At 40.8% G+C, this 26206-nt stretch overlaps 1 protein-coding gene across 2 annotated transcripts; it reads left to right on the top strand.

Moving 5' to 3' along the window:
* The first annotated feature begins 453 nt into the window (after positions 1 to 453).
* LOC139766145 (zinc phosphodiesterase ELAC protein 1-like) lies at positions 454 to 26167 on the top strand. 2 transcript variants are annotated; one of them, XM_071694405.1, is made up of 9 exons: positions 454 to 748; positions 1701 to 3093; positions 6774 to 6867; positions 7318 to 7607; positions 12093 to 12244; positions 19314 to 19450; positions 20005 to 20161; positions 20625 to 20805; positions 24889 to 26167. In XM_071694405.1, the coding sequence occupies exons 3-9, from the start codon at positions 6786 to 6788 to the stop codon at positions 25021 to 25023; spliced, it is 1134 nt and encodes a 377-aa protein (XP_071550506.1). In that variant the 5' UTR covers positions 454 to 748; positions 1701 to 3093; positions 6774 to 6785; the 3' UTR covers positions 25024 to 26167. The 2 variants fall into 2 exon arrangements, with proteins under 2 accessions (XP_071550506.1, XP_071550505.1); XM_071694404.1 differs by having other exon boundaries at positions 455 to 748; positions 1701 to 3109; positions 24889 to 26166.
* Positions 26168 to 26206: the final 39 nt, after the last annotated feature.

Genomic DNA, 26206 nt, shown 5'->3' with positions numbered 1-26206 from the left:
CCCTGCTGGGGGAGAGTGGTACAGCTCTCCCTGCTGGGGGAGAGTGGTACAGCTCTCCCTGCTGGGGGAGAGTGGTACAGCTCTCCCTGCTGGGGGAGAGTGGTACAGCTCTCCCTGCTGGGGGAGAGTGGTACAGCTCTCCCTGCTGGGGGAGAGTGGTACAGCTCTCCCTGCTGGGGGAGAGTGGTACAGCTCTCCCTGCTGGGGGAGAGTGGTACAGCTCTCCCTGCTGGGGGAGAGTGGTACAGCTCTCCCTGCTGGGGGAGAGTGTTAGAGCTCTCCCTACTGGGGGAGAGTGGTAGAGATCTCCCTGCTGGGGGAGAGTGGTACAGCTCTCCCTGCTGGGGGAGAGTGGTACAGCTCTCCCTGCTGGGGGAGAGTAGTAGAACTCTCTCTGCTGAGGGAGAGTGGTAACGCTCTCCCTGCTAGGGGAGAGTGTTAGAGCTCTCCCTGCTGGGGGAGAGTGGTACAGCTCTCCCTGCTGGGGGAGAGTAGTAGAACTCTCTCTGCTGAGGGAGAGTGGTTGAAGTCTTCCCTGCTGGGACAGAAAGGCAGGGCTTTCCCTGCTGGAGAGGAATAACCACACACATCATGTTTCATGTGTATGTGTGTTGCAGGGGGACGGGTGGTGTAGGACACTACACCCAGCTGGTGTGGGGCGCGACCCGCTACGTGGGCTGTGGCTTCATACAGTACAAGGACACCTCCTTCACACAGTCCTACTATGCCTGTAACTACGGGTCAGCTGGTCAGTAACACCTTCATTTGTTATCTAAGATATCATCCTTGTTTATCATACCTTCACGTAAAATTAGGAACTCATTTCTTCAACACAGTATTTTGTGTTTTGAAGGGACAGGCTTAAGATTAAGAACTCAGCATCAAAAGAAATTATATCACCCTTGTGTCTCATCTGTCGTAACATTTTTCCATTTAAAGTTTGCCACTTGTTGACAAATATCATGAAAACAAGACTTTCTGACGTGGAATTATCACATTTAGTGCTTTATAGATACTATAAAGTTCTCAGGTCAGCATTTCAAAGACCTCAATTCAAAAAATCCTCACGCTCTACAGAGGATTATCCCGGTGGGTAATCCTTTATCCACACCTCTAATCTTCCTATATGATATCTCAAAACCACACAGCACTCTGACACTAATCAAACACCAATAAACATGTGACACTGCAACGAGCAATTACGACACTAGTTCACCCAGAACAGCAAGTCAGCATCCACACCAAAAAATTCACCTTCACCCTCTTAACTCAAGTCAGTTATGAATGCAACCTGCTCTCTCGCATTACCCTAAGTAGTCAACAAATCTCACTCAACAAAATCCTAACTGCCTTCTGACATTTACACGTCACGTTATAGATATGGACACAAAGGCCATTAACAAACTAAATGCTCTCCTAACATTTACTCTATACATTCTCCTAACGATTCATCCTCTATTTTATGAATTACATTTCACCTACCAGGTCATTCAACCTATCAAAAGCAAATACTACAAAGATATAAGCATCCCCTCAAACAATGATTCTACATTTTTTGTCGATATGCTTAATGCATCAAAGAAAATTATTATAGGGTAGACTATAGCTAAAGATGATTCTTTGTCTCATGATATCTAGTTCAAAACACATGTATACCTCCACACCAATACCTTACTCATTTAAAACTCTCTCTCTCTCAGGGAACTACATAGGTCAAAAGATGTACGAGGTTGGTGAAGCCTGCTCCAAGTGTCCGGCCCAGACCACCTGTTCCACCCAGTTTCCAGGCCTCTGTACCGCTGGGGGTGGAGAGATCGGAGGGGAAGGGCCCGGAGGTGAAGGCGGAGATGGTGGAGCACCAGATATCGGAGGTGATGGTGGAGAGGGAGATACTGCAGGACCTGGAAATGGAAAAGGAGACGGTGAAAGCCCTGGAAATGGGGACCAAGATGGAGACGATTCCATACCATCGCCATGTGGGATATATGACGAATGTGACCAGGTGTATGAGAGTAGAGCACCCTCAGGGGGCAGATTTGTAGTGCTACACTGCCAGTAGCTGCTGCACTGCAGGCAGTAGTTACATTGCCAGTAGCTGCTTCGTTGCTGGTAGCTGCTGCTTTTCCAGGAGCTGTTGCAGTGCCGGTAGTAGCTGCATTGCCGGTCACAGCTGCAGTACCAGCTATCAGACTATAGCTAACTTCTTCGTAAACTTTAGTTGGTATTAAAGCATATCAAGCAATTACTTTTGTAAGGATTTTGTACCATTGTAAAGGATCATATACAATGCTTGTTGCATTGTTGTGGAGGGTCTAGTACTCTTGTTAAGGAACTTGCACTCTTGTAGAGGATCTTGTACTACTGCAAAAGAACTTGTACTATTCTAGAGGATTCTATATTGTTGTAAAGGATCCTCTACTGTTGCAAAGGATCTTTATAAAAGATGACGAGTGCTTTTTTAAGTTTGTGATTAAATGACCTTGTTGTAGACTTGTTTATTGCCTAAACTCGTCAGGGAGGCCGGTCAGCTGTTGATGTTTGTCCTCCTCTACTTCCGTCCCGCTTTACCTTTCTCCAGAAAAATTCTAAACATTTCAAAGTTACTTGTACATATTTTAGCAAATATGGAGTCAATCCATCCAGGATGATAACCTTATCATATGCGCGTGTTTTACCCTTCACTGTAAGAAAAAGTTAATTTATTGAAAACTCCAAATCATTCATTAGACAGATCTTAAGTATAGAAAGTATTTATTGTCAAATTAGCCAGGAATATGAATAATATAACACCACCACAAAACTTAAGCACTGTAAAGTGATCCCGTAAGTAAAATGTAAACAAACCCATCAGCTGCTCATAAGTGTGTTTACAAAATACGAAGGCCACATGTTTGAAGGGCCAAACAGTCAAGAGAAGTGTTAGACAGCATTAGGAAGGAGATGAATTAATATGAAACTCAAGAAGGCAAATACATTTGAGAAGAATTGCACACAGGATTTAGTAACAACAGGCTGGGAAGTTTCCTCTAAACAGCACAGTTAGTGGAAAGACAACCCCGGAAAGCATTGGTTACGACTGAAGTACTTGTACAAGTGAGACTCGACACTGGTAATTATTCTTCCCTTTTTAATAATGATTCATTTTTTTATGATTTGAGGACACGAGGAATCAATGGTAATGCTACAGTTTAAATACTTCACCACAGTCATTTAATTACAAGTGTTACTGATATCATTTTGCTACCGTGGCCTCAGTGCTATAGGCGCCCCCGTTGCAAGGAAGCAGGATTTGATACATTATTTTCATTCATCGTTGATAATTGACAGTGATTTGGGTTCTAAGGAACAGGAAGAATGTGGAGGTTACATAAAAGGCAGTGAAAACTTGTAGAAATCAACAGAAACCTTGGAGACCACATGATCACACCGCACTCCAACTCCTTTATTATTGTTTGATAAAAGATGGTGGATAGATATCTGGTTTAGCTTCTAATTGATATTACGTTTGGATATTGAGTTTAATTTGCTGTGGTGGTGTAGTGTTTTGAAAATACAAAAACAGTTGCAGAGAATGAGTTGGAGCATTATGGTATATTGAATGATGATGTAAGTAATGAGTGTTAAGTATGTCAGGAAAAGTAAGTTTATTTCAAAAGGGTAAAGTTCCAGTGTAGGGACACCACAGAAACAATGTATAGATTTAGGGGTTTTGAGGGTTGGAAAGGAAAACTTAGCAAGACATTTAAGATTTATGAGAAATGCAAAGAACTTTAGTTGAATAGACAGATTTCAGTACATCACATGAATTCTTATTTTAGTGTTAAACATTTTCAGTTTCCTTTTAAAGGTTTTATGACCACAATGCTACATTTCTGGAAGAGCTGAAATAGTGTTCTTACAGTGAAGGCAGTCATATAGGAGTACCAGAAAATCACCTTAGTGGAACAGTGTATGTCCTGCAAGAAACTCTTAATCTTCCAGTTTGACTCCTCGTCCATCAGCTAGCTGATTTCTCACCTCAGCGCTGTATATTAGTAATTTGAAGGAAGAATCTTAGAAAATGTTTGTCTAATGTAACAGTTGTATTTTTTTGGTATTGCTTTATATTCAATCATTTTGATGTTTCAGATAAATATTTACATGTGATATATTTTTTCATCTTTGCCATTTCCCGTTTTAATGAGACAGCACCAGGAACATATAAAGAAAAGGCTTCGTCTGGCCTCATCCATTTTCTAGCTTTCATGTGTAATGCACCAAAACCACAGCCCCCTATCTAGGACCAAGCCCCAAAGACCTTCCAGTGGTTTTCCCCAGCTTCTTTATATGCCATGGTTCACTCCATTGACAGCACATGGCCTCTTATATTCTGCATCACTATATGTAGATAAGGAGATGGATAAGTATATACCTCTGTTGTTTTCCTATTCACACATTTGTGTACATTTGTGGTTAGACTTTTTAAAATCATTCTATCATCCATAAAAACCAGAAGTCAGGAATGACTAAATCAAAAGCATTTTAGGCTGGTGAGGTTACAGTATATACTCTATCTAAAAAGCAATAGCAGCTTTATCTAGTGTATGGGCCAATCACTGAATTATGTGTATGGTAAGCTATGATTTTAGTGTCCAAATATAGAGAAAATTGATAAACCAGGTAAGTCTAGATCTCAGGTGTGGTGGATATAGGCTGTTGCACATGTCGATTGTATAAATGTATGGGTATGTAGTAGTTGACAGGATGTTTGAAACAAACATTTTTATGTCTTTATAACTATATCTTTATATCTTTCATTAAAAAAGGGGGTGACTGTATTGTTGACTGGTTGGTAAGGTTATATAATGTATGTATGATTCATGGTGAGGTGCCTGAGGATTGGCGGAATGTTTGCATAGTGCCATTGTACAAAGGCAAAGGGGACAAAGGTGAGTGCTTAAATTACAGAGGTATAAGTTTGTTGAGTGTTCCTGGGAAATTATATGGGAGGGTATTGATTGAGAGGGTGAAGGCATGTACAGAGCATCAGACTGGGGAAGAGCAGTGTGGTTTCAGAAGTGGTAGAGGATGTGTGGATCAGGTGTTTGCTTTGAAGAATGTATGTGAGAAATACTTAGAAAAGCAAATGGATTTGTATGTAGCATTTATGGATCTGGAGAAGGCATATGATATAGTTGATAGAGATGCTCTGTGGAAGGTATTAAGAATATATGGTGTGGGAGGCAAGTTGTTAGAAGTAGTGAAAAGTTTTTATCGAGGATGTAAGACATGTGTATTTGTAAGAAGAGAGGAAAGTGATTGGTTCTCAGTGAATGTAGGTTTGTGGCAGGGGTGTGTGATGTCTCCATGGTTGTTTAATTTGTTTATGGATGGGGTTGTTAGGGAGGCGAATGCAAGAGTTTTGGAAAGAGGGGCAAGTATGCAGTCTGTTGTGGATGATAGAGCTTGGGAAGTGAGTCAGTTGTTGTTCGCTGATGATACAGCACTGGTGGCTGATTCATGTGAGAAACTGCAGAAGCTGGTGACTGAGTTTGGTAAAGTCTGTGAAAGAAGAAAGTTGAGAGTAAATGTGAATAAGAGCAAGGTTATTAGGTACAGTAGGGTTGAGGGTCAAGTCAATTGGGAGGTAAGTTTGAATGGAGAAAAACTGGAGGAAGTGAAGTGTTTTAGATATCTGGGAGTGGATTTGGCAGTGGATGGAACCATGGAAGCGGAAGTGAATCATAGGGTGGGGGAGGGAGCGAAAATTCTGGGAGCCTTGAAGAATGTGTGGAAGTCGAGAACATTATATCGGAAAGCAAAAATGGGTATGTTTGAAGGAGTGGTGGTTCCAACAATTTTGTATGGTTACAAGGCATGGGCTATGGATAGAGTTGTGCGGAAGAGGGTGGATGTGCTGGAAATGAGATGTTTGAGGACAATATGTGGTGTGAGGTGGTTTGATTGAGTAAGTGATAATAGGGTAAGAGAGATGTGTGGTAATATAAAGAGTGTGGTTGAGAGAGTAGAAGAGGGTGTTTTGAAATGGTTTGGTCACATGGAGAGAATGAGTGAGGAAAAATTGACCAAGAGGATATATGTGTCAGAGGTGGAGGGAACGAGAAGTAGGAGACCAAATTGGAGGTGGAAAGATGGAGTGAAAAAGATTTTGAGTGATCGGGGCCTGAACATCCTGGAGGGTGAAAGGCATGCAAGGAATAGAGTGAATTGGAACGATGTGGTATACCGGGGTCGACATGCTGTCAATGGATTGAACCAGGGCATGTGAAGTGTCTGGGGTAAACCATGGAAAGCTCTGTGGGGCCTGGATGTGGAAAGGGAGCTGTGGTTTCGGTGCATTATTACAAGACAGCTAGAGACTGAGTGTGAACGAATGGGGCCTTTGTTGTCTTTTCTAGCGCTGCCTCGCATTCATGAGGGGGGAGGGGGTTGTTATTTCATGTGTGGTGGGGTGGCGATGGGAATGAATAAAGGCAGACAGTATGAATTATGTACATGTGTATATATGTATATGTCTGTGTGTGTATATATATGTATACTTTGAGATGTATAGGTATGTATATTTGCGTGTGTGGACGTGTATGTATGTACATGTGAATGTGGGAGGGTTGGGCCATTCTTTCGTCTGTTTCCTTGTGCTACCTCGCTAACACAGGAGACAGCAACAAAGCAAAATAAATAAATAAATATATAACTATAATGGCCATTTTTAGTCGAGAGGATTCACAGTTTTAGGATTTGTATTAATTGATAATTTTTCACATTACCTGCAGGTGGACAATCCGATGAAGCTTCATTTCTTAGGCACAGGTTCAAGTTACCCTACAACCAAACGAGGTGTTTCAGCCACTGCACTACAGCATGATGGTTCGTATCTTACCTTTAAGTAATCAATATTGATATGAGATGTGTAGATATATAAAAATTGATCTTAGGGTTTGTTTCTTTGAATAAGAATAGTACAGTATTTTACATAGGAAAACCAAACAACCAAATGCACTGCAAAGATGTCAGTGTATTGGTTAAAAATGGAACACAAGGAAGTTAGGTGTTTTTTCATTTTTATCCCCCCTTGGATTATGTCAAACCATATGTTTTATATTACAGATGTAGTGAGCACATTGTGTAAATAATGGATTTTTGCTTTTAGATTAACTCATTAATAATTTGTGTATGGATTGTTTTATTTCTATAAGTTACCATATTCAAGTATTATACTCTTGTAGTGATATTCAGCTGTGAATCCAATCTGTACATAGCACTAAACCAACATATTTCATTAGATAGGACATGGTAAATTTCATTATATATTAACAGATGGTTCAGTCTGGCTGTTTGATTGTGGTGAAGGAACTCAGATTCAAGCACAGAAGGTGGCCATATCTAAAAAGAAAATCACCAACATCTTCATAACTCATCTCCATGGTGACCATATCTTTGGTTTGCCAGGCCTCCTCTGCACTATATCATCTCAGATGGGTTTAACAGAAGAAGACATCAGAAACAAAGGAGCACCTGTTGTGGATATTTTTGGCCCCCTGGGACTGAACAAATATATAATCGCATCACTGACACTTTCCCATTCTCCTTTAGTCTTTCAGTTTCGGGTACGACTGGTTAAGTTATGAACTAGGGAAAGGAGTATTTTACTGTACATGTACAGTAATGAAATTACTGTTGAACCCTGTTTTACTGTTTAATGTAATTTATTCTTTTCAAATTACTGCATCAATATTCAGTTAATATAGTGGAATAAATGAGTAAAGGAAGTCTTTTCTTCATCTGTTTCTGGCTTTACCTTTCTAATGATGTGGCAGTGTTGGGCAGCATACCTCCACAACTTTGATGAGCGACAGAATTCTTTTGGATAAACCTGATGTAGACCCTTGATGTATTTGCTGTTTCTGAAATTCTTGTATTGTTATTATTATTTTCATCATTATACTTAATCGCTGTTTCCTGCATCAGCAAGGTAGCTCCAGGAAACAGATGAAGAATGGCCCATCCACTCATGCACACACACACACACACACACACACATTACAGAGGTATAAGTTTGTTGAGTATTCCTGGTAAATTATATGGGAGGGTATTGATTGAGAGGGTGAAGGCATGTACAGAGCATCAGATTGGGGAAGAGCAGTGTGGTTTCAGAAGTGGTAGAGGATGTGTGGATCAGGTGTTTGCTTTGAAGAATGTATGTGAGAAATACATAGAAAAGCAAATGGATTTGTATGTAGCATTTATGGATCTGGAGACGGCATATGATTGAGTTGATAGAGATGCTCTGTGGAAGGTATTAAGAATATATGGTGTGGGAGGCAAGTTGTTAGAAGCAGTGAAAAGTTTTTATCGAGGATGTAAGGCATGTGTACGTGTAGGAAGAGAGGAAAGTGATTGGTTCTCAGTGAATGTAGGTTTGCGGCAGGGGTGTGTGGTGTCTCCATGGTTGTTTAATTTGTTTATGGATGGGGTTGTTAGGGAGGTGAATGCAAGAGTTTTGGAAAGAGGGGCAAGTATGAAGTCTGTTGTGGATGAGAGAGCTTGGGAAGTGAGTCAGTTGTTGTTTGCTGATGATACAGCGCTGGTGGCTGATTCATGTGAGAAACTGCAGAAGCTGGTGACTGAGTTTGATAAAGTGTGTGAAAGAAGAAAGTTAAGTGTAAATGTGAATAAGAGCAAGGTTATTAGGTACAGTAGGGTTGAGGGTCAAGTCAATTGGGAGGTAAGTTTGAATGGAGAAAAACTGGAGGAAGTAAAGTGTTTTAGATATCTGGGAGTGGATCTGGCAGCGGATGGAACCATGGAAGCGGAAGTGAATCATAGGGTGGGGGAGGGGGCGAAAATCCTGGGAGCCTTGAAGAATGTGTGGAAGTCGAGAACATTATCTCGGAAAGCTAAAATGGGTATGTTTGAAGGAATAGTGGCTCCAACAATGTTGTATGGTTGCGAGGCGTGGGCTATGGATAGAGTTGTGCGCAGGAGGGTGGATGTGCTGGAAATGAGATGTTTGAGGACAAAGTGTGGTGTGAGGTGGTTTGATCGATTAAGTAATGTAAGGGTAAGAGAAATAAAAAGAGCATGGTTTAGAGAGCAGAAGAGGGTGTTTTGAAATGGTTTGGGCACATGGAGAGAATGAGTGAGGAAAGATTGACCAAGAGGATATATGTGTCGGAGGTGGAGGGAACAAGGAGAAGTGGGAGACCAAATTGGAGGTGGAAAGATGGAGTGAAAAAGATTTTGTGTGATCGAGGCCTGAACATGCAGGAGGGTGAAAGGAGGGCAAGGAATAGAGTGAATTGGATCAATGTGGTATACCGGGGTCGACGTGCTGTCAGTGGATTGAATCAGGGCATGTGAATGCGTCTGGGGTAAACCATGGAAAGTTGTGTGGGGCCTGGATGTGGAAAGGGAGCTGTGGTTTCGGGCATTATTGCATGACAGCTAGAGACTGAGTGTGAATGAATGGGGCCTTTGTTGTCTTTTCCTAGTGCTACCTCGCACACATGAGGGGGGAGGGGGATGGTATTCCATGTGTGGCGAGGTGGCGATGGGAATGAATAAAGGCAGACAGTGTGAATTGTGTGCATGGGTATATATGTATGTGTCTGTGTGTGTATATATATATATGTACATTGAGATGTATAGGTATGTATATTTGCGTGTGTGGACATGTATGTATATACATTGTGTATGGGGGTGGGTTGGGCCATTTCTTTCGTCTGTTTCCTAGTGCTACCTCGCAAATGCGGGAGACAGCGACAAAGCAAAATAATGATAATATATATATAGGGGAGCAAGAATACTTCCCACGTATTCCCTGCGTGTCGTAGAAGGCGACTAAAAGGGGAGGGAGCGGGGGGCTGGAAATCCTCCCCTCTCGTTTTTTTTTTAATTTTCCAAAAGAAGGAACAGAGAATTGGGCCGGGTGAGGGTAGTCCCTCGGAGGCTCAGTCCTCTGTTCTTAACGCTACCTCGCTGATGCGGGAAATGGCGAATAGTTTGAAAGAAAAGAAAGAAAAAGATATATATATATATATATATATATATATATATATATATATATATATATATATATATATATATATATATATGTATATATATTTTTTTTTTTTCATATTGTTCGCCATCTCCCGCATTAGCGAGATAGCATGAAGAACAGAGGACTGAGTTTTTGAGGGAAATCCTCACTTTGCCCCCTTCTCTGTATAATTAGAAAACTGCTGTACATTATAAGGATATTGTTTAATCTTTCAGTGTTAGGAACCATCATATAACTTACACAGCAGGCACTGGGAGTCATCATATCACACAAGTATCGATTAGATCCTCATGCCAATATTTTGATGTTTGTATTGCTGCTGCATGTTACCTTGGTCACAATAGGTGTATTTTTCAGACTATCACTGTCTGGAATGAGTTCTGAAATGTAGATATGTATGTGAATAAGTTTAGATGTGTAAATATGTGTATATATAACACAATTGGAGCAATAACTCACCTGGTAACAGAATGTCTACAACTCCTCATAAGTCATCAAATATTCTTGGACCCCAGACAGACTCAAATCCAACTGGCACCATCTCATCACCAGAGATGGCCAGTCCCTCCCCCTCAAGAAAACATACACTGTCTTGGGCATCACATATGACACACACACAGCATTTACTTCCCACATTACAAACATCAACACAAAAGCAGCAAACTAACTGCCCTTAAAACATTAACTGATACCCAATTTGGATAAAATGAAAAATCCTTTGATACCCTCTATAGACCATTCATCCACTTCATCATGGAGTATGCCTCCCCTACTTCATCATCAACCCTACCAAAGGAAACTTTAAAAAGCTGCAGACCTCACAAAAAGGGCATTCAGAACAATTAGAAACTGCTTAGTACTCAGAAATACTCATCACTTACACAAAATAAAAATCCCCCCAATACATTTCCACCTCAATATGCTAGGCACTTAGTTCTCTGCCAGCACTTCACCCTTCCCATTCAAACCACTCCATTACTAACCACCAACCCCAAGTAGAAATAAAAAGCTCACCTCTTCTTCACACTTCAGCACCCTATATTCACAGGTCCCCCACCTCCAACAAACGCAACACTAACATATCACTTTGAAATAACCTGACAATCACCAAACAGCTACCCTCCCAACTCAGTCACTAAACAATACTTACCGCTATTTATGGTTCATATTTACATGCATTCACCTACAATTTGATGATAACCACATGGAAAATGGAACACTATAAGTTCCCAAGTGCACTTTCATGTAATGATCACATCATCAGGGGAGATATGAGAATGAGATAGAAGGTGTAGAACAGGCAGGTGATATACAAGGAGGTGATGTGGCTAGGATGCCATTGGTAGACAACTGTAATTACCATCCAGTAACACTTCATTACCAGTGGTATCTTAGCTACATCTCTTCCTTGTATATCAGCTGACTGATCTATGTCTTCTACCTCATTCTTGCATCTTTACTGATGATGTGATCATTACATGAAAGTGCACTTGGGAACTTATCGTGTTTCATTTTCTTCATGGTTCTCAGCCAATACCAGATCACATAAACCACTGTGACCTATTGCAATATTTACATTTAGAATATTTACAGTTATATTTACTCTTTAAAATTGCTTCCAGAGAGTAGCAAGACTATGCTGCTAGCTTGCAAATATTAGCATTTATGTGATAACTTCCTGTGCATACTATGTAAGTTTTCACTTGGTGATTGGGGTCATTTATGGGTTCTGTGCTGTGCAGATAGTTACATGTTATATACTTATTTCATAGAGTACTTGTTCTTGCAACTAAAGGGGTAACCTTGCTGTTCATGTGTCTTCATGTCTGTGTTTCATGAAATTTTTATTCATGTTCCAGTGAGTACTTTTGTAGGATGTGAAATTTTGCATATGTATTCCTTTGGAAGAGAATTAAGCACAGGGGATATTAATACTTATCCAGTTTAAATCTTGAGCAATTCTGTGAGATGACTGGGATATTCCATCTTGTTGGTTTATGTTTATACCAAACTATAGACTCATTTCAGCATAGATAATGTAATTGGCCAGGTACATGAACTCATACCAGAGGATGTGCAGTATCCAGAAGGCAATGAGGATGTGAAAAATGATGTATCATTGCAAACAAGTCATCCCAGTCAACTACCAGGGACCTGTATCAAAGCAACAGCAGACTCCTTTGGCAATCTTCTCTGGCAACTGTAGGTTGGATCTCCTTAATATATAATACATATTACATACATGCTCTTCCCCAGTCTGATGCTCTGTACATGCCTTCACCCTCTCAATCAATACCCTCCCATATAATTTCCCAGGAACACTCAACAAACTTATACCTCTGTAATTTGAGCACTCACTCTTATCCCCTTTGCCTTTGTACAATGGCACTATGCAAGCATTCTGCCAATCCTCAGGCACCTCACCATGAATCATACATACATTAAATAATCTCACCAACCAGTCAACAATACAGTCACCCCCTTTTTTAATAAATTCCTCTGCAATACCATCCAAACCTGCTGCCTTGCTGGCTTTCATCTTCCTCAAAGCTTTTACTACCTCTTCTCTGTTTACCAAATCATTTTCCCTAACCCTCTCACTTTGCACACCACCTTGACCAAAACACCCATATCTGCCACTCTATCATCAGACACATTCAACAAACCTTCAAAATACTCACTCCATCTTCTCACATCACCACTTCTTGTTATCACCTCCCCATTAACCCCCTTCACTGAAGTTCCCATTTGCTCCCTTGTCTTACGCACTTTATTTACCTCCTTCCAAAACATCTTTTTATTCTCCCTAAAATTTAATGATACTCTCTCACCCCAACTTTCATTTGCCCTCTTTTTCACCTCTTGCGCCTTTCTCTTGACCTCCTGCCTCTTTCTTTTATACATCTCCCACTCATTTGCATTTTTTCCCTGCAAAAATCGTCCAAATGCCTCTCTCTTCACTTTCACTAATACTCTTACTTCTTCATCCCACCACTCACTACCCTTTCTAATCAACACACCTCCCACGCTTCTCATGCCACAAGCATCTTTTGCGCAAGCCATCACTGCTTCCCTAGATACATCCCATTCCTCCCCCAATCCCCTTACCTCCTTTGTTCTCACCTTTTTCCATTCTGTACTCAGTCTCTTCTGGTACTTCCTCACACAAGTCTCCTTCCCAAGCTCACTTACTCTCACCACTCTCTTCACCCCAACATTCTCTCTTCTTTTCTGAAAACCCCTACAAATCTTCACCTTCGCCTCCACAAGATAATGATCAAGCATCCCTCCAGTTGCACCTCTCAGCACATTAATATCCAAAAGTGTCTATTTTGCGCGCCTATCAATTAACACGTAATCCAATAACGCTCTCTGGCCATCTCTCCTACTTACATACATATACTTATGTATATCTCTCTTTGTAAACCACATATTCCCAATCACCAGTCCTTTTTCAGCACATAAATCTACAAGCTCTTCACCATTTCCATTTACAACACTGAACACCCCATGTATACCAATTATTCTCTCAACTGCCACATTACTCACCTTTGCATTCAAATCACCCATCACTATAACCTGGTCTTGTGCATCAAAACCACTGACACACTCGTTCAGCTGCTCCCAAAACACTTGCCTCACACGATCTTTCTTCTCCTGCCCAGGTGCATATGCACCAATAATCACCCATCTCTCTCCATCAACTTTCAGTTTTACCCATATCAATCTAGAATTTACTTTCTTAGACTCTATCACATACTCTCACAACTCCTGTTTCAGGAGTAGTGCTACTTCTTCCCTTGCTATTGTCCTCTCACTAACCCCTGACTTTACTCCCAAGACATTCCCAAGCCACTCTTCCCCTTTACCCTTGAGCTTCATTTCACTCAGAGGCAAAACATCCAGGTTCCTTTCCTCAAACATACTACCTATCTCTCCTTTTTTATCATCTTGGTTACATCCACACACATTTAGACACCCCAATCTGAGCCTTCGAGGAGGATGAGCACTCCCCACGTGACTTCTTCTTATGTTTCCCCTTATAGAAAGTTAGAATACAAGGAAGGGAGGGTTTCTAGCCCCCCGCTAGAAGCATGTGAAGCGTCTTGGGTAAACCATGGAAAGTTCTGTAGGGCCTGGATGTGGAAAGGGAGCTGTGGTTTCAGTGCATTTTTACATGACAGCTAGAGACTGAGTATGAACGAATGGGGCCTTTGTTGTCTTTTCTTACCCTATTATTACTTACTTGATCAAACCACCTCACACCACATATTGTCCTCAAACATCTCATTTCCAGCACATCCACCCTCCTCCGCACAACTCTATCTGTAGCCCATGCCTCGCAACCATATAACATTGTTGGAACCACTATTCCTTCAAACATACCAATTTTTGCTTTCCGAGATAATGTTCTCGACTTCCACACATTCTTCAACACTCCCAGAACTTTTGCCCCCTCCCCCACCCTATTATTCACTTCCGCTTCCATGGTTCCATCCGCTGCCAAATCCACTCCCAGATATCTAAAATACTTCACTTCCTCCAGTTTTTCTCCATTCAAACTTACCTCCCAGTTGACTTGTCCCTCAACCCTACTGTACCTAATAACCTTGCTCTTATTCACATTTACTCTCAGCTTTCTTCTTTCACACACTTTACCAAACTCGGTCACCAGCTTCTGCAGCTTCTCACACGAATCAGCCACCAACGCTGTATCATCAGCGAACAACAACTGACTCACTTCCCAAGCTCTCTCATCCACAACAGACTGCATACTTGCCCCTCTTTCCAAAACTCTTGCATTTACCTCCCTGCTGCAAACCAACATTTACTGAGAACCCTGCTGCAAACCAACATTCACTGAGAACCAATCACTTTCCTCTCTTCCTACACGTACACATGCCTTACATCCTTTTTTCTCATCTTGGTTACTTCCACACACATTTAGACACCCCAATCTGAGCCTTCGAGGAGGATGAGCACTCCCTGTGTGACTCCTTCTTCTGTTTCCCCTTTTAGAAAGTTAGAATACAAGGAAGGGAGAGTTTCTAGCCCCCCCACTAGAAGCATGTGAAGCGTCTTGGGTAAACCATGGAAAGTTCTGTAGGACCTGGATTTGGAAAGGGAGCTGTGGTTTCAGTGCATTTTTACATGACAGCTAGAGACTGAGTGTGAACAAATGGGGCCTTTGTTGTCTTTTCTTACCCTATTATTACCTACTTGATCAAACCACCTCACGCCACATATTGTCCTCAACATCTCATTTCCAGCACATCCACACTCCTCCGCACAACTCTATCTATAGCCCATGCCTCGCAACCATATAACATTGTTGGAACCGCTATTCCTTCAAACATACCCATTTTTGCTTTCCGAGATAATGTTCTCGACTTCCACACATTCTTCAACACTCCCAGAACTTTTGCCCCCTCCCCCACCCTATGATTCACTTCCGCTTCCATGGTTCCATCCGCTGCCAAATCCGCTCCCAGATATCTAAAATACTTCACTTCCTCCAGTTTTTCTCCATTCAAACTTACCTCCCATTTGACTTGTCCCTCAACCCTACTGTACCTAATAACCTTGCTCTTATTCACATTTACTCTCAGCTTTCTTCTTTCACACACTTTACCAAACTCGGTCACCAGCTTCTGCAGCTTCTCACACGAATCAGCCACCAACGCTGTATCATCAGCGAATAACAACTGACTCACTTCCCAAGCTCTCTCATCCACAACAGACTGCATACTTGCCCCTCTTTCCAAAACTCTTGCATTTACCTCCCTAACAACCCCATCCATAAACAAATTAAACAACCATGGAGACATCACACACCCTTGCCGCAATCCAACATTCACTGAGAACCAATCACTTTCCTCTCTTCCTACACGTACACATGCCTTACATCTTCGATAAAAACCTTTCACTGCTTCTAACAACTTGCCCCCCACACCATATATTCTTAATACCTTCCACAGAGCATCTCTATCAACTCTGTCATCAAACACAATCAACAAACCTTCAAAATACTCACTCCATCTCCTTCTCACATCACCACTACTTGTTATCACCTCCCCATTAGCCCCTTTCACTGAAGTTCCCATTTGTTCCCTTGTCTTATGCACTTTATTTACCTCTTTCCAAAACATCTTTTTAATCTCCCTAAAATTTAATGATACTCTCACCCCAACTCTCATTTCCCCTTTTTTTTCACCTCTTCCCCCTTTCTCTTGACCTCCTGCCTCTTTCTTTTATACATCTCCCACTCATTTGCATTATTTCCCTGCAAAAATCATCCAAATGCCTCTCTCTTCTCTTTCACTAATAATCTTACTTCTTGATCCCACCACTCACTACCCTTTCTAATCTGCCCACCTCCCACGCTTCTCATGCCACAAGCATCTTTTGCGCAAGCCATCACTGCTTCCCTAAATACATCCCATTCCTCCCCCACTCCCCTTATGTCCTTTGTTCTCACCTTTTTCCTTTCTGTACTCAGTCTCTCCTGGTACTTCCTCACACAAGTCTCCTTCCCAGGCTCACTTATTCTCAACACTTTCTTCACCCCAACATTCTCTCTTCTTTTCTGAAATCCTCTACAAATCTTCACCTTCGCCTCCACAAGATAGTGATCAGACATCCCTCCAGTTGCACCTATCAGCACATTAATATCCAAAAGTCTCTCTTTTGCACGCCTGTCAGTTAACATGTAATCCAATAATGCTCTCTGTCCATCTTACTCACATATGTATACTTATGTATATCTCTCTTTTTAAACCAGGTATTCCCAATCACCAGTCTTTCTTCAGCACATAAATCTACAAGCTCTTCACCATTTCCATTTACAACACTGAACACCCCATGTACACCAATTATTCCCTCAACTGCCACGTTACTCACCTTTGCATTCAAGTCACCCATCACTATAACCCGGTCTCGTGCATCAAAACTACTAACACACTCACTCAGCTGCTCCCAAAACACTTGCCTCTCATGATCTTTCTTCTCATGCCCAGGTGCATATGTACCAATAATCACTCATCTCTCTCCATCCACTTTCAGTTTTACCCATATCAATCTTGAGTTTACTTTCTTACACTCTATCACATACTCCCACCACTACTGTTTCAGGAGTAGTGCTACTTCTTCCCTTGCTCTTGTCCTCTCACTAATCCCTGACTTTACTCCCAAGACATTCCCAAACCACTCTTCCCCTTTGCCCTAGAGCTTCGTTTCACTCAGAGCCAGGTTCCTTTCCTCAAACATAATACTTATCTCTCCTTTTTTTCTCATCTTGGTTACATCCACACACATTTAGACACCCCAATCTGAGCCTTCGAGGAGGATGAGCACTCCCCACGTGACTCTTTCTTCTGTTTCCCCTTTTAGAAAGTTAATATACAAGGAGGGGAGGGTTTCCAGCCCCCCACTCCCGTCTTCTTTAGTCGCCTTCTGCAACACGTGAGGAATGCATGGGAAGTATTCTTTCTCCCCTATCCTCGGGGATATATATATATATTTATTTGCTTTGTCGTTGTCTCCCGCGTTAGCAAAGTAGCGCAAGGGAACAGACGAAAGAATGGCCCAACCCACCCACATACACATGTATATACATACAAGTCCACACATGCACATATACATACCTATACATCTCAACGTATACATGTATATACACACAAAGACATATACATATATACACATGTACATAATTCATACTGTCTGCCCTTATTCATTCCCGTCGCCACCCCGCCACACATGAAATGACAACCCCCTTCCCCCGCATGTGCACGAGGTAGCGCTAGGAAAAGACAACAAAGGCCACATTCGTTCACACTCAGTCTCTAGCCGTTGTGTATAATGCACCGAAACCACAGCTCCCTTTCCACACCTAGGCCCCACAAAACTTTCCATGGTTTACCCTAGACGCTTCACATGCCCTGGTTCAATCCATTGAAAGCACGTCGACCCCGATGTACCACGTCGTTCCAATTCACTCTATTCCTTGCATGCCTTTCACCCTCCTGCATGTTCAGGCAAAGGAAAATAATTGACGGGATATGTTGAAAATGAAATGCTGGAAGATAGTATATGGTATCAAATGGGGTATGTAACAAATGACAATGTCAGAAAGAGGTGTAGCAGTGAGCTTAGTTCATTTGAAAGGATTGACCAGTGTGAAGTGAAATGTTTTGGACATATGGGAAGGATGAGTGAAGAGAGAATAGCAGAGAATGTATTATGCCTAAAGCAGATGGAGCAAGAGTAAAAGGGTGTGACTGAAGAGATGGATAGAATAAAGGAGTCTTTGGTTTATTGAAGACTGACTGTCTTGGAGAACAAGAAGTGTTAAGCAGATCAGAAGAAATGGAATGATTTTGTACTCTGGGAAACATGCTATTAATGCACTGAGCCAAGGAATATGAAATGAGCACTGTGAACCATGACATAGTTGATGGGATTTGGTGGAAGACTCTGATTTTTATATACATGACAGCTAGGAATGTTTATGTTTGCAAATTAGTGCTAACTTTCATGCTACCTTGTATACTGGTAAGGTGTTACTTCTCTCTGAGCTAGTGTGATGCACTTGGTGATACTATTATGATCTTCATACAGGCATAAGAAAGTATAAGATTAAGATTCAGTTTGGGTGTCTTCAGTTACCTTCGAAGCATTTCCTTCACTTTGCCTTTCCATCTTTATAGTGCCTATACCACATACCAACTTTTAGATTAGGATATGGTCATATAACTTATTGGTTACCATAACTTTTTTTGTTTCAGTAATACTCAGAATGTTTTTATTATTATAAGTTTTGAAATGGATAGCAGACAACTAAAGGTCCTTCAACTGTCTTAGTACAAGAATGATGAATGCATAAGTGAGAGGTAACTGTATATTAGATATTTTTTTCTGCTTTTCTTGCCAGTACATCTTTGGGTGGTAAATTATTTTCTGCTTTTGTCAGTACATCTTTAGGTTGTCATAACCACATGATGTACTATATACACTGAAGAAAAGAAAGACCATATATAATGAATTTAAATAGCTCCATTAGTTTGTAACAATGAGTCCTCTTAAAGTTTTGAGATTATACATACTTGAGAATGAGACATTTTTTAATTAGCTGAAATCAACTTACAGAAAAACCCATATGTGAATAATTTTGTCAAGGAACTGTTTAGATGTATAGAATTTTCGTCATTAATTGATGTTTCTTGGTTGAAAATCATATGTCATTTGATATGTAAAATGAATTGCATATTTCTAGAAAAGATGATGATCGGTGGTGTGTTGCTGCTGGCTGGATACATCACCGAGTTCCTACATTTGGTTTTGTCATCAGGGAGAAGGAGAGGCCTGGAACACTAGATAAGGAAAAACTGTTAGCTTTGGGGATAAAACCAGGTGAGGTGTAAACAACACTGGCCATTATGTTAGCCATGGCAAAAGTCTCCATAACCAGAAACTGGAGAGCCAATCCTACCCCTCCAGTTTCTTCTTTTTTTGCCATCCTTATTATCACATACCCTACTGGACAGAACAGTTGAGATTTTATCTCTTTAGAAAGCTTGATGTAGATGTTACCATTGCCACAATATCTCTATTTCTGTTAGTATATGATATTTGTATAACTGTAACTGGTAAATTATGTGTACATTATATTGATTTTGGTAGAATTAAAGCAAAATGATAATCATTTTACCAATACATAAGGTAGAACATTTCTTAAGACATTCATGGTGGCAGCACTGTAAATAGGTTTTACATGGTTGATTTTCCTTCAATATTGTTAAATCCATTTTGTAAAGATAAAGACATTTTTCCTACTAAAAAAGATATGCCATATAGATGTGGCGAGGACATTATATGACATGTTTATATATGCAGTAATTTAGAACATAATAGGATTTCAGTTAAAATTGGCTCTTTTTTTCATACTGTAATTTTCCTCTTGGTAGGACCATTATATGGCCAGCTGAAAGGGGGCAAATCCTTAACGACAGAGGATGGAAGAACAGTGACTCCAGATATGGTGCTTGGTCCTCCCATTCCTGGTAGAACAGTAGTCATTCTTGGTGATACTAGTGATGCCTCTCCTCTTGCTCATCTTGTTCAGTAAGTAAAGGTTTTGAAGCCAAAGAATTACTTTGTCTTTATACTTTTTGTTTAATGTGAATTTTTTCCCTATAGTTTATGACTTGTCATGAAGTCCTTATTACAGTAAAGAGTTGGAAGGTCGATTGTCATAGCTGGATCCAAGATTTTCTGAAGAGGTGAAGATGGGATTCAGGGTAACAGGTATGCCTTAAGTCTTAGGAGTTGGGTGTATTTTTAGCTTTTCTTTGAAATGCTTGATGGTTGATAAAACTTGTCCATCATTACTTTTTATTTCAAAAAATCAGATGTTCATTAGATTGTGGGAAAAGTTACCCATGTGAAAAGTGTACCATCACAGTGAAGGTAAATAAGTGTGCAAGTCCTGCAAAGGTTTATATTTTAGTGCTGTGCAGTTGAACAACAGTGGTAACTATTTTCTTGTCAACTTACTTGGAAAAACTCAGTTTGATGTATATTTCAGAGGATGTGATGTTCTTGTTCATGAGGCTACACATGACAACAGCCTGAAGGATAAGGCATTAGAATTTGGACACTCTACGCCACTTCAAGCTGCAGCCTTTGCTAAAGCCATTGGTGCCAAAACTCTGTTGCTGAATCATTTTTCACAGAGATATGTCCCAGCTTCTAAAGAGACGTCAGAGGTAAATATCTCACTTATGTATTGATATGAATTCATCATAAATTTTCAGTGCTTATGAATCAGATATGCCAGGAAGTGTTATATCAGGTCATCAGTGAAGTTTTGTCTCTAACTCACTATGAATTTACTTTTTTATTAACCATTTAACATCCACACAGTTCCTCCCCTTACCTATAACATTAAGTTTTTGTACTCTTATAAATATGGGTTTTATCCTTACAGAATAAGAGATAAACAGTGTAAAAGTAAACTTAGCCTTTCAATACTTCAAAAGGGGATACTGTTCCAGTATTATCAGAATGGACAGTGTAGCTTTCATGTACAGATAGATTTCATATTGTGCTAAGAATGCATTCTTAGTCAAAGATCTCCAAATGAATTGAACACTGGGTAGCTATAAGGGCTTCTTTGGGATACTGTTAATAGCACAATTGATGACTGTGTGTGCATGATATATGTTTTATATCAGTTTAGAAGTCTATTCTATTCTATTTTGCTTTGTCGCTGTCTCCCGCGTTAGCGAGGTAGCTCAAGGAAACAGGCGAAAGAATGGCCCAACCCAGCCACATACACATGTATATACATACACGTCCACACACGCAAATATACATACCTATACATCTCAATGTACACATATATATACACACAGACATATACATATATACACATGTGCATAATTCATACTGTCTGCCTTTATTTATTCCCATCGCCACCTTGCCACACATGGAATAACAACCCCCTCCCCCTTCATGTGTGCGAGGTAGCGCTAGGAAAAGACAACAAAGGCCCCATTTGTTCACACTCAGTCTCTAGCTGTCATGTATTACTGCACCAAAACCACAGCTCCCTTTCCACATCCAGGCCCCACAGAACTTTCCATGGTTTACCCCCAGACGCTTCACATGCCCTGGTTCAGTCCATTGACAGCACGTCAACCCCGGTATACCACTTCGTTCCAATTCACTCTATTCCTTGCACGCCTTTCACCCTCCTGCATGTTCAGGCCCCGATCACTCAAAATCTTTTTCACTCCATCTTTCCACCTCCAATTTGGTCTCCCACTTCTCCTAGATCCCTCCACCTCTGACACATATATCCTCTTGGTCAATCTTTCCTCACTCATTCTCTCTATGTGACAAAACCATTTCAAAACAACCTCTTCTGCTCTCTCAACCACACTCTTTTTATTTCCACACATCTCTCTTACCCTTACATTGCTTACTCGATCAAACCACCTCACACCACATATTGTCCTCAAGCATCTCATTTCCAGCATATCCACCCTCCTCCGCACAACTCTCTCTATAGCCCATGCCTCGCAACCATATAACATTGTTGGAACCACTATTCCTACAAACATACCCATTTATGCTTTCCAAGATAACGTTCTCGACCTCCACACATTTTTCAACGCTCCCAGAACTTTCGCCCCCTCCCCCACCCTATGATTCACTTCCGCTTCCATGGTTCCATCCGCTGCCAAATCCACTCCCAGATATCTAAAACACTTCACTTCTTCCAGTTTTCTCCACTTAAACTTACCTCCCAGTTGACTCGTCCCTCAACCCTACTGTACCTAATAACCTTGCTCTTATTCACATTTACTCTCAGCTTTCTTCTTTCACACACTTTACCAAACTCAGTCCCCAGCTTCTGCAGTTTCTCACCCGAATCAGCCACCAGCGTTGTATCATTAGTGAACAACAACTGACTCACTTCCCAAGCTCTCATCTACAAAAGACTGCATACTTGCCCCTATTTCCATGACTCTTGCATTCACTTCCCTAACAACCCCATCCATAAACAAATTAAACAACCATGGAGACATCACACATCCCCGCCACAAACCAACATTCACTGAGAATCAATCACTTTCCTCTATCCCTACACGTACACATGCCTTACATCCTCGATAAAAACTTTCACTGCTTCTAACAACATACCTCCCGCACCATAGATTCTTAATACCTTCCACAGAGCATCTCTATCAACTCTATCATATGCCTTCTCTAGATCCATAAATGCTACATACAAATCCATTTGCTTTTTTAAGTATTTCTCACATACATTCTTCAAAGCAAACAACTGATCCACACATCCTCTACCACTTCTGAAACCACACACTGCTCTTCCCCAGTCTGATGCTTTGTACATGCCATCACCCTCTCAATCAATACCCTCCCATATAAATTCCCAGGAATACTCAACAAACTTATACCTTTAGAGGTAACAACACTAATATTCAGGGACATAACACATGAACCTGGCTTAAAATGTAGGACTGGGCATTCCATTTCTAGACAGAAATAGTGTTGAAAGCTTAGTTTTTAGAGGTAGTTATGACAAGACAAGAAACATAGATTGAGCAAGAGAAAATGGACAGACCTAAAAGTAGAGGAATGCACTGTTCAGTGAATAGTGTATGAGGGCTTATGATAATTTCTTTTAAAAAAAGAAGAGCATAGTAAGCAGGATAGAAACATATCAATATGTATGTACTAAAGGCTGAGGAAAAAGTTTTAAGTTAAACCACTTACAGTGAGCCATGCATCTTAGAGTTTCATAAGTAGAAGTTTAAATGACTAAATGAAGATATTATGTAGTCAAACTTTCTTATTGGATTACAGTGCAGGGCAATGACCCAGTAATAACCATGATAGATGCTTACATGCCTTCTGTTGGTAAATGTCATGTCTGTGGTCCCACTGCCATGCCATGCCAATCTAGTGAATAAGGAATCTTCCTAAGCTAGGGATACTTGCATCTTTAAGTCTTAGAACATATTGGTCTGATAGTATGTTGTGCAGCTAATCATGCAATCTGTACCCAACTTAAAAAGATATATTTATATATTTATTATACTTAACCGCTGTCTCCCGCGTTAGCAAGGTAGCGCAAGGAAACATACGAGGAATGGCCCAACCCACCCACATACACATGTATATACATAAATGCCCACAAACGCACATATGCATACATATACATTTCAGTGTATACATATATACACATGTACATATCCATACTTGCTGCCTTCATCCATTCCTGTTGCCACCTTGCCACACATGAAAAAGCACACACACACACACACACACACACACACACACACACACCAGCGAGGTAGTGCCAGGAACAGACAAAAAAGGCCGCATTTGTTCACACTCAGTCTCAAGCTGCCATGTGTAATGCACAGAAACCACAGCTCCCTTTCCACATCCAGGCCCCACAGCCCTTTCCATGGTTTACCCCAAATGCTTCACATGCCCTGGTTCAGTCCATTGACAGCACATCAACCCCAGTATACCACATCATTCCAATTCACTCTATTAATTCCACGCCTCTCACCTTCCTGTCTGTTCAGGCCCCGATCACTCAAAATCTTTTTCACTCCATCCTTCCACCTCCAAATTGGTCTCCCACTTCTTCCTTCCACCTCTGACACATATATCCTCTTAGTCAATCTTTCCTCACTCATTTTTTCCATATGTCCAAACCATTTCAACACACCCTCTTCTACACTCTCATCCACGCTCTTTTTATTACCACACATCTCTCTTACCCTTCCATTACTTACTTTATCAAACCACCTCTCACCACATATCGTCCTCAAACATTCATTTCCAACACATCCACCCTCCTCCCCACAACCCTATCTATAGCCCATGCCTCGCAACCATATAACATTGTTGGAACCATTTTTGCTCTCTGAGTTAACGTTCTCGCCTTCCACACCTTCAACGCTCCCAGAACCTTCACTCCCTCCCACACCCTGTGACTCACTTCCACAGTTCCATCCGCTGCGAAGTCCACTCCCAGATATCTAAAACACTTCACTTCATCCATTTTTTTCTCCATTTAAACTTACCTCCCAATTAACTTGTCCCTCAACCCTACTGCTTGCTTTTATTCACTTTTACTCTCAGCTTTCTTCTTTCTTAGTTCATGAGAAAAAAATCGATTTATTTTTTTAAACACCTTTTTTTTTTTTTGTGTGTGTGTGTGTGTGTGCACTGGGAAGGCCAAAGGGTTGAAGTTTGTGAAGACTTCAAAATTATGTGGAGGGATATATATTATTATTTACTTACAGACTGAAGACAGCATAACACTTTTGGAGGAACAAGCCTTGTCAGCTGTAGCTGGAACATCAATTCATGTGCAGTGCGCTGATGATCTGTTTGTGTATAACATACCATCGCAGACTAGAAATGTTACCTTGAGCTAAGATTCTTTAGTGGCTATAATCTTTTTTGAGTTATGTGAGAGCCCTTTGCCTCATGTATGAAAGGATTCATTTACTGATCACTTATCAATGCTTGAGGGTCCTCCTCATTCAGTTGTGATGAATGACAGCCATTTTTTTCTCTTACAAGAGCTAAAAAGCAAGCTTACTGCAATTTGGTTTCACTGACAAGAATTGCATTTGTGGTTTTGAAACTCCAATAGCACTTGAGCAGAAGCTGGGTCCTGGAATCCTTCTTTCTTTTATTTCAATATCTAAAAGATCAAACTGAAGAAGTCAAGCGAGAGTGCTCATCCTCCTCGAAGGCTCAGGTTGGGGGATGTTTAAATGTGTGGATATAACCAAGATGAGAAGAGAGGAGAGACAAGTAGATGTAATACATATGAAACTGCATTTGGGACTTATCAAATTTCATTTTTCCTTGTGGTCATCAGCAAATACTAGGTCATGCCCATCACTGCACCCTTATTGCAATACATATACAGATGCTCCTCAACTTACGATAGGGTTACATTCCGATAAACCCATCAGAAGTTGGAAATATCATGTCAAAAAACATTTGATATTGTATATCTAACCTACCAAGCATCATAGCTCAACCTAGCCTACCTTAAACATTCTCAGAACACTTACATTAGCCTACAGTTGGACAGAGTCATCTAACACACACCTCTGCCAGTTCCTTTATTGTGAACTTTCTTGGTGCCTTGGTTATAACTTCATGCTGGGCAGTTATCTTTAATTTCATCTACAGAGTAATTGCCTTCCTCCTTTTGTTCTCACCAGATGCAGGAGACACAGATGGACATATTGTAAACATTATGGGATGCATAAACACAAAACAGAAAATCAAAAAACTGTCAACACAGTGCACTGTACAGTAACACTTGTTTACATTCGTGATCATGTGGCTGACTGGAAGCTGTGGCTCACTGCCGCTGCACAGCATCACAAGAGAGTATCATACTGCATATCACTAGCTAGGGAAAAAATCAAAATTTAAAATACAGTTTCTACTGAATGTATATCACTATCGCACCATCGTAAAGTAAAAAAATCATAAGTCAAGGGTCATCTGTATATATACTTGTAGGTTGTACTTATTTTTTTTTTTTTTTTTTTTTTTTTTATACTTTGTCGCTGTCTCCCGCGTTTGCGAGGTAGC

This window comes from Panulirus ornatus, chromosome 57 (assembly GCF_036320965.1).
Source record: "Panulirus ornatus isolate Po-2019 chromosome 57, ASM3632096v1, whole genome shotgun sequence".
Lineage (NCBI taxonomy): Eukaryota > Metazoa > Arthropoda > Malacostraca > Decapoda > Palinuridae > Panulirus > Panulirus ornatus.
This window is presented reverse-complemented; position numbering and strand designations above follow the sequence as displayed.

Coding starts and splice junctions, on each gene's coding strand:
- LOC139766145 (XM_071694405.1), top strand. CDS start 6,786: ATGAAGCTTCATTTCTTAGGCACAGGTTCAAGTTACCCTACAACCAAA. Junction 6,868..7,317: donor CACTGCACTACAGCATGATG/GTTCGTATCTTA, acceptor ATATATTAACAG/ATGGTTCAGTCTGGCTGTTT. Junction 12,245..19,313: donor GGCAATCTTCTCTGGCAACT/GTAGGTTGGATC, acceptor GCATATTTCTAG/AAAAGATGATGATCGGTGGT.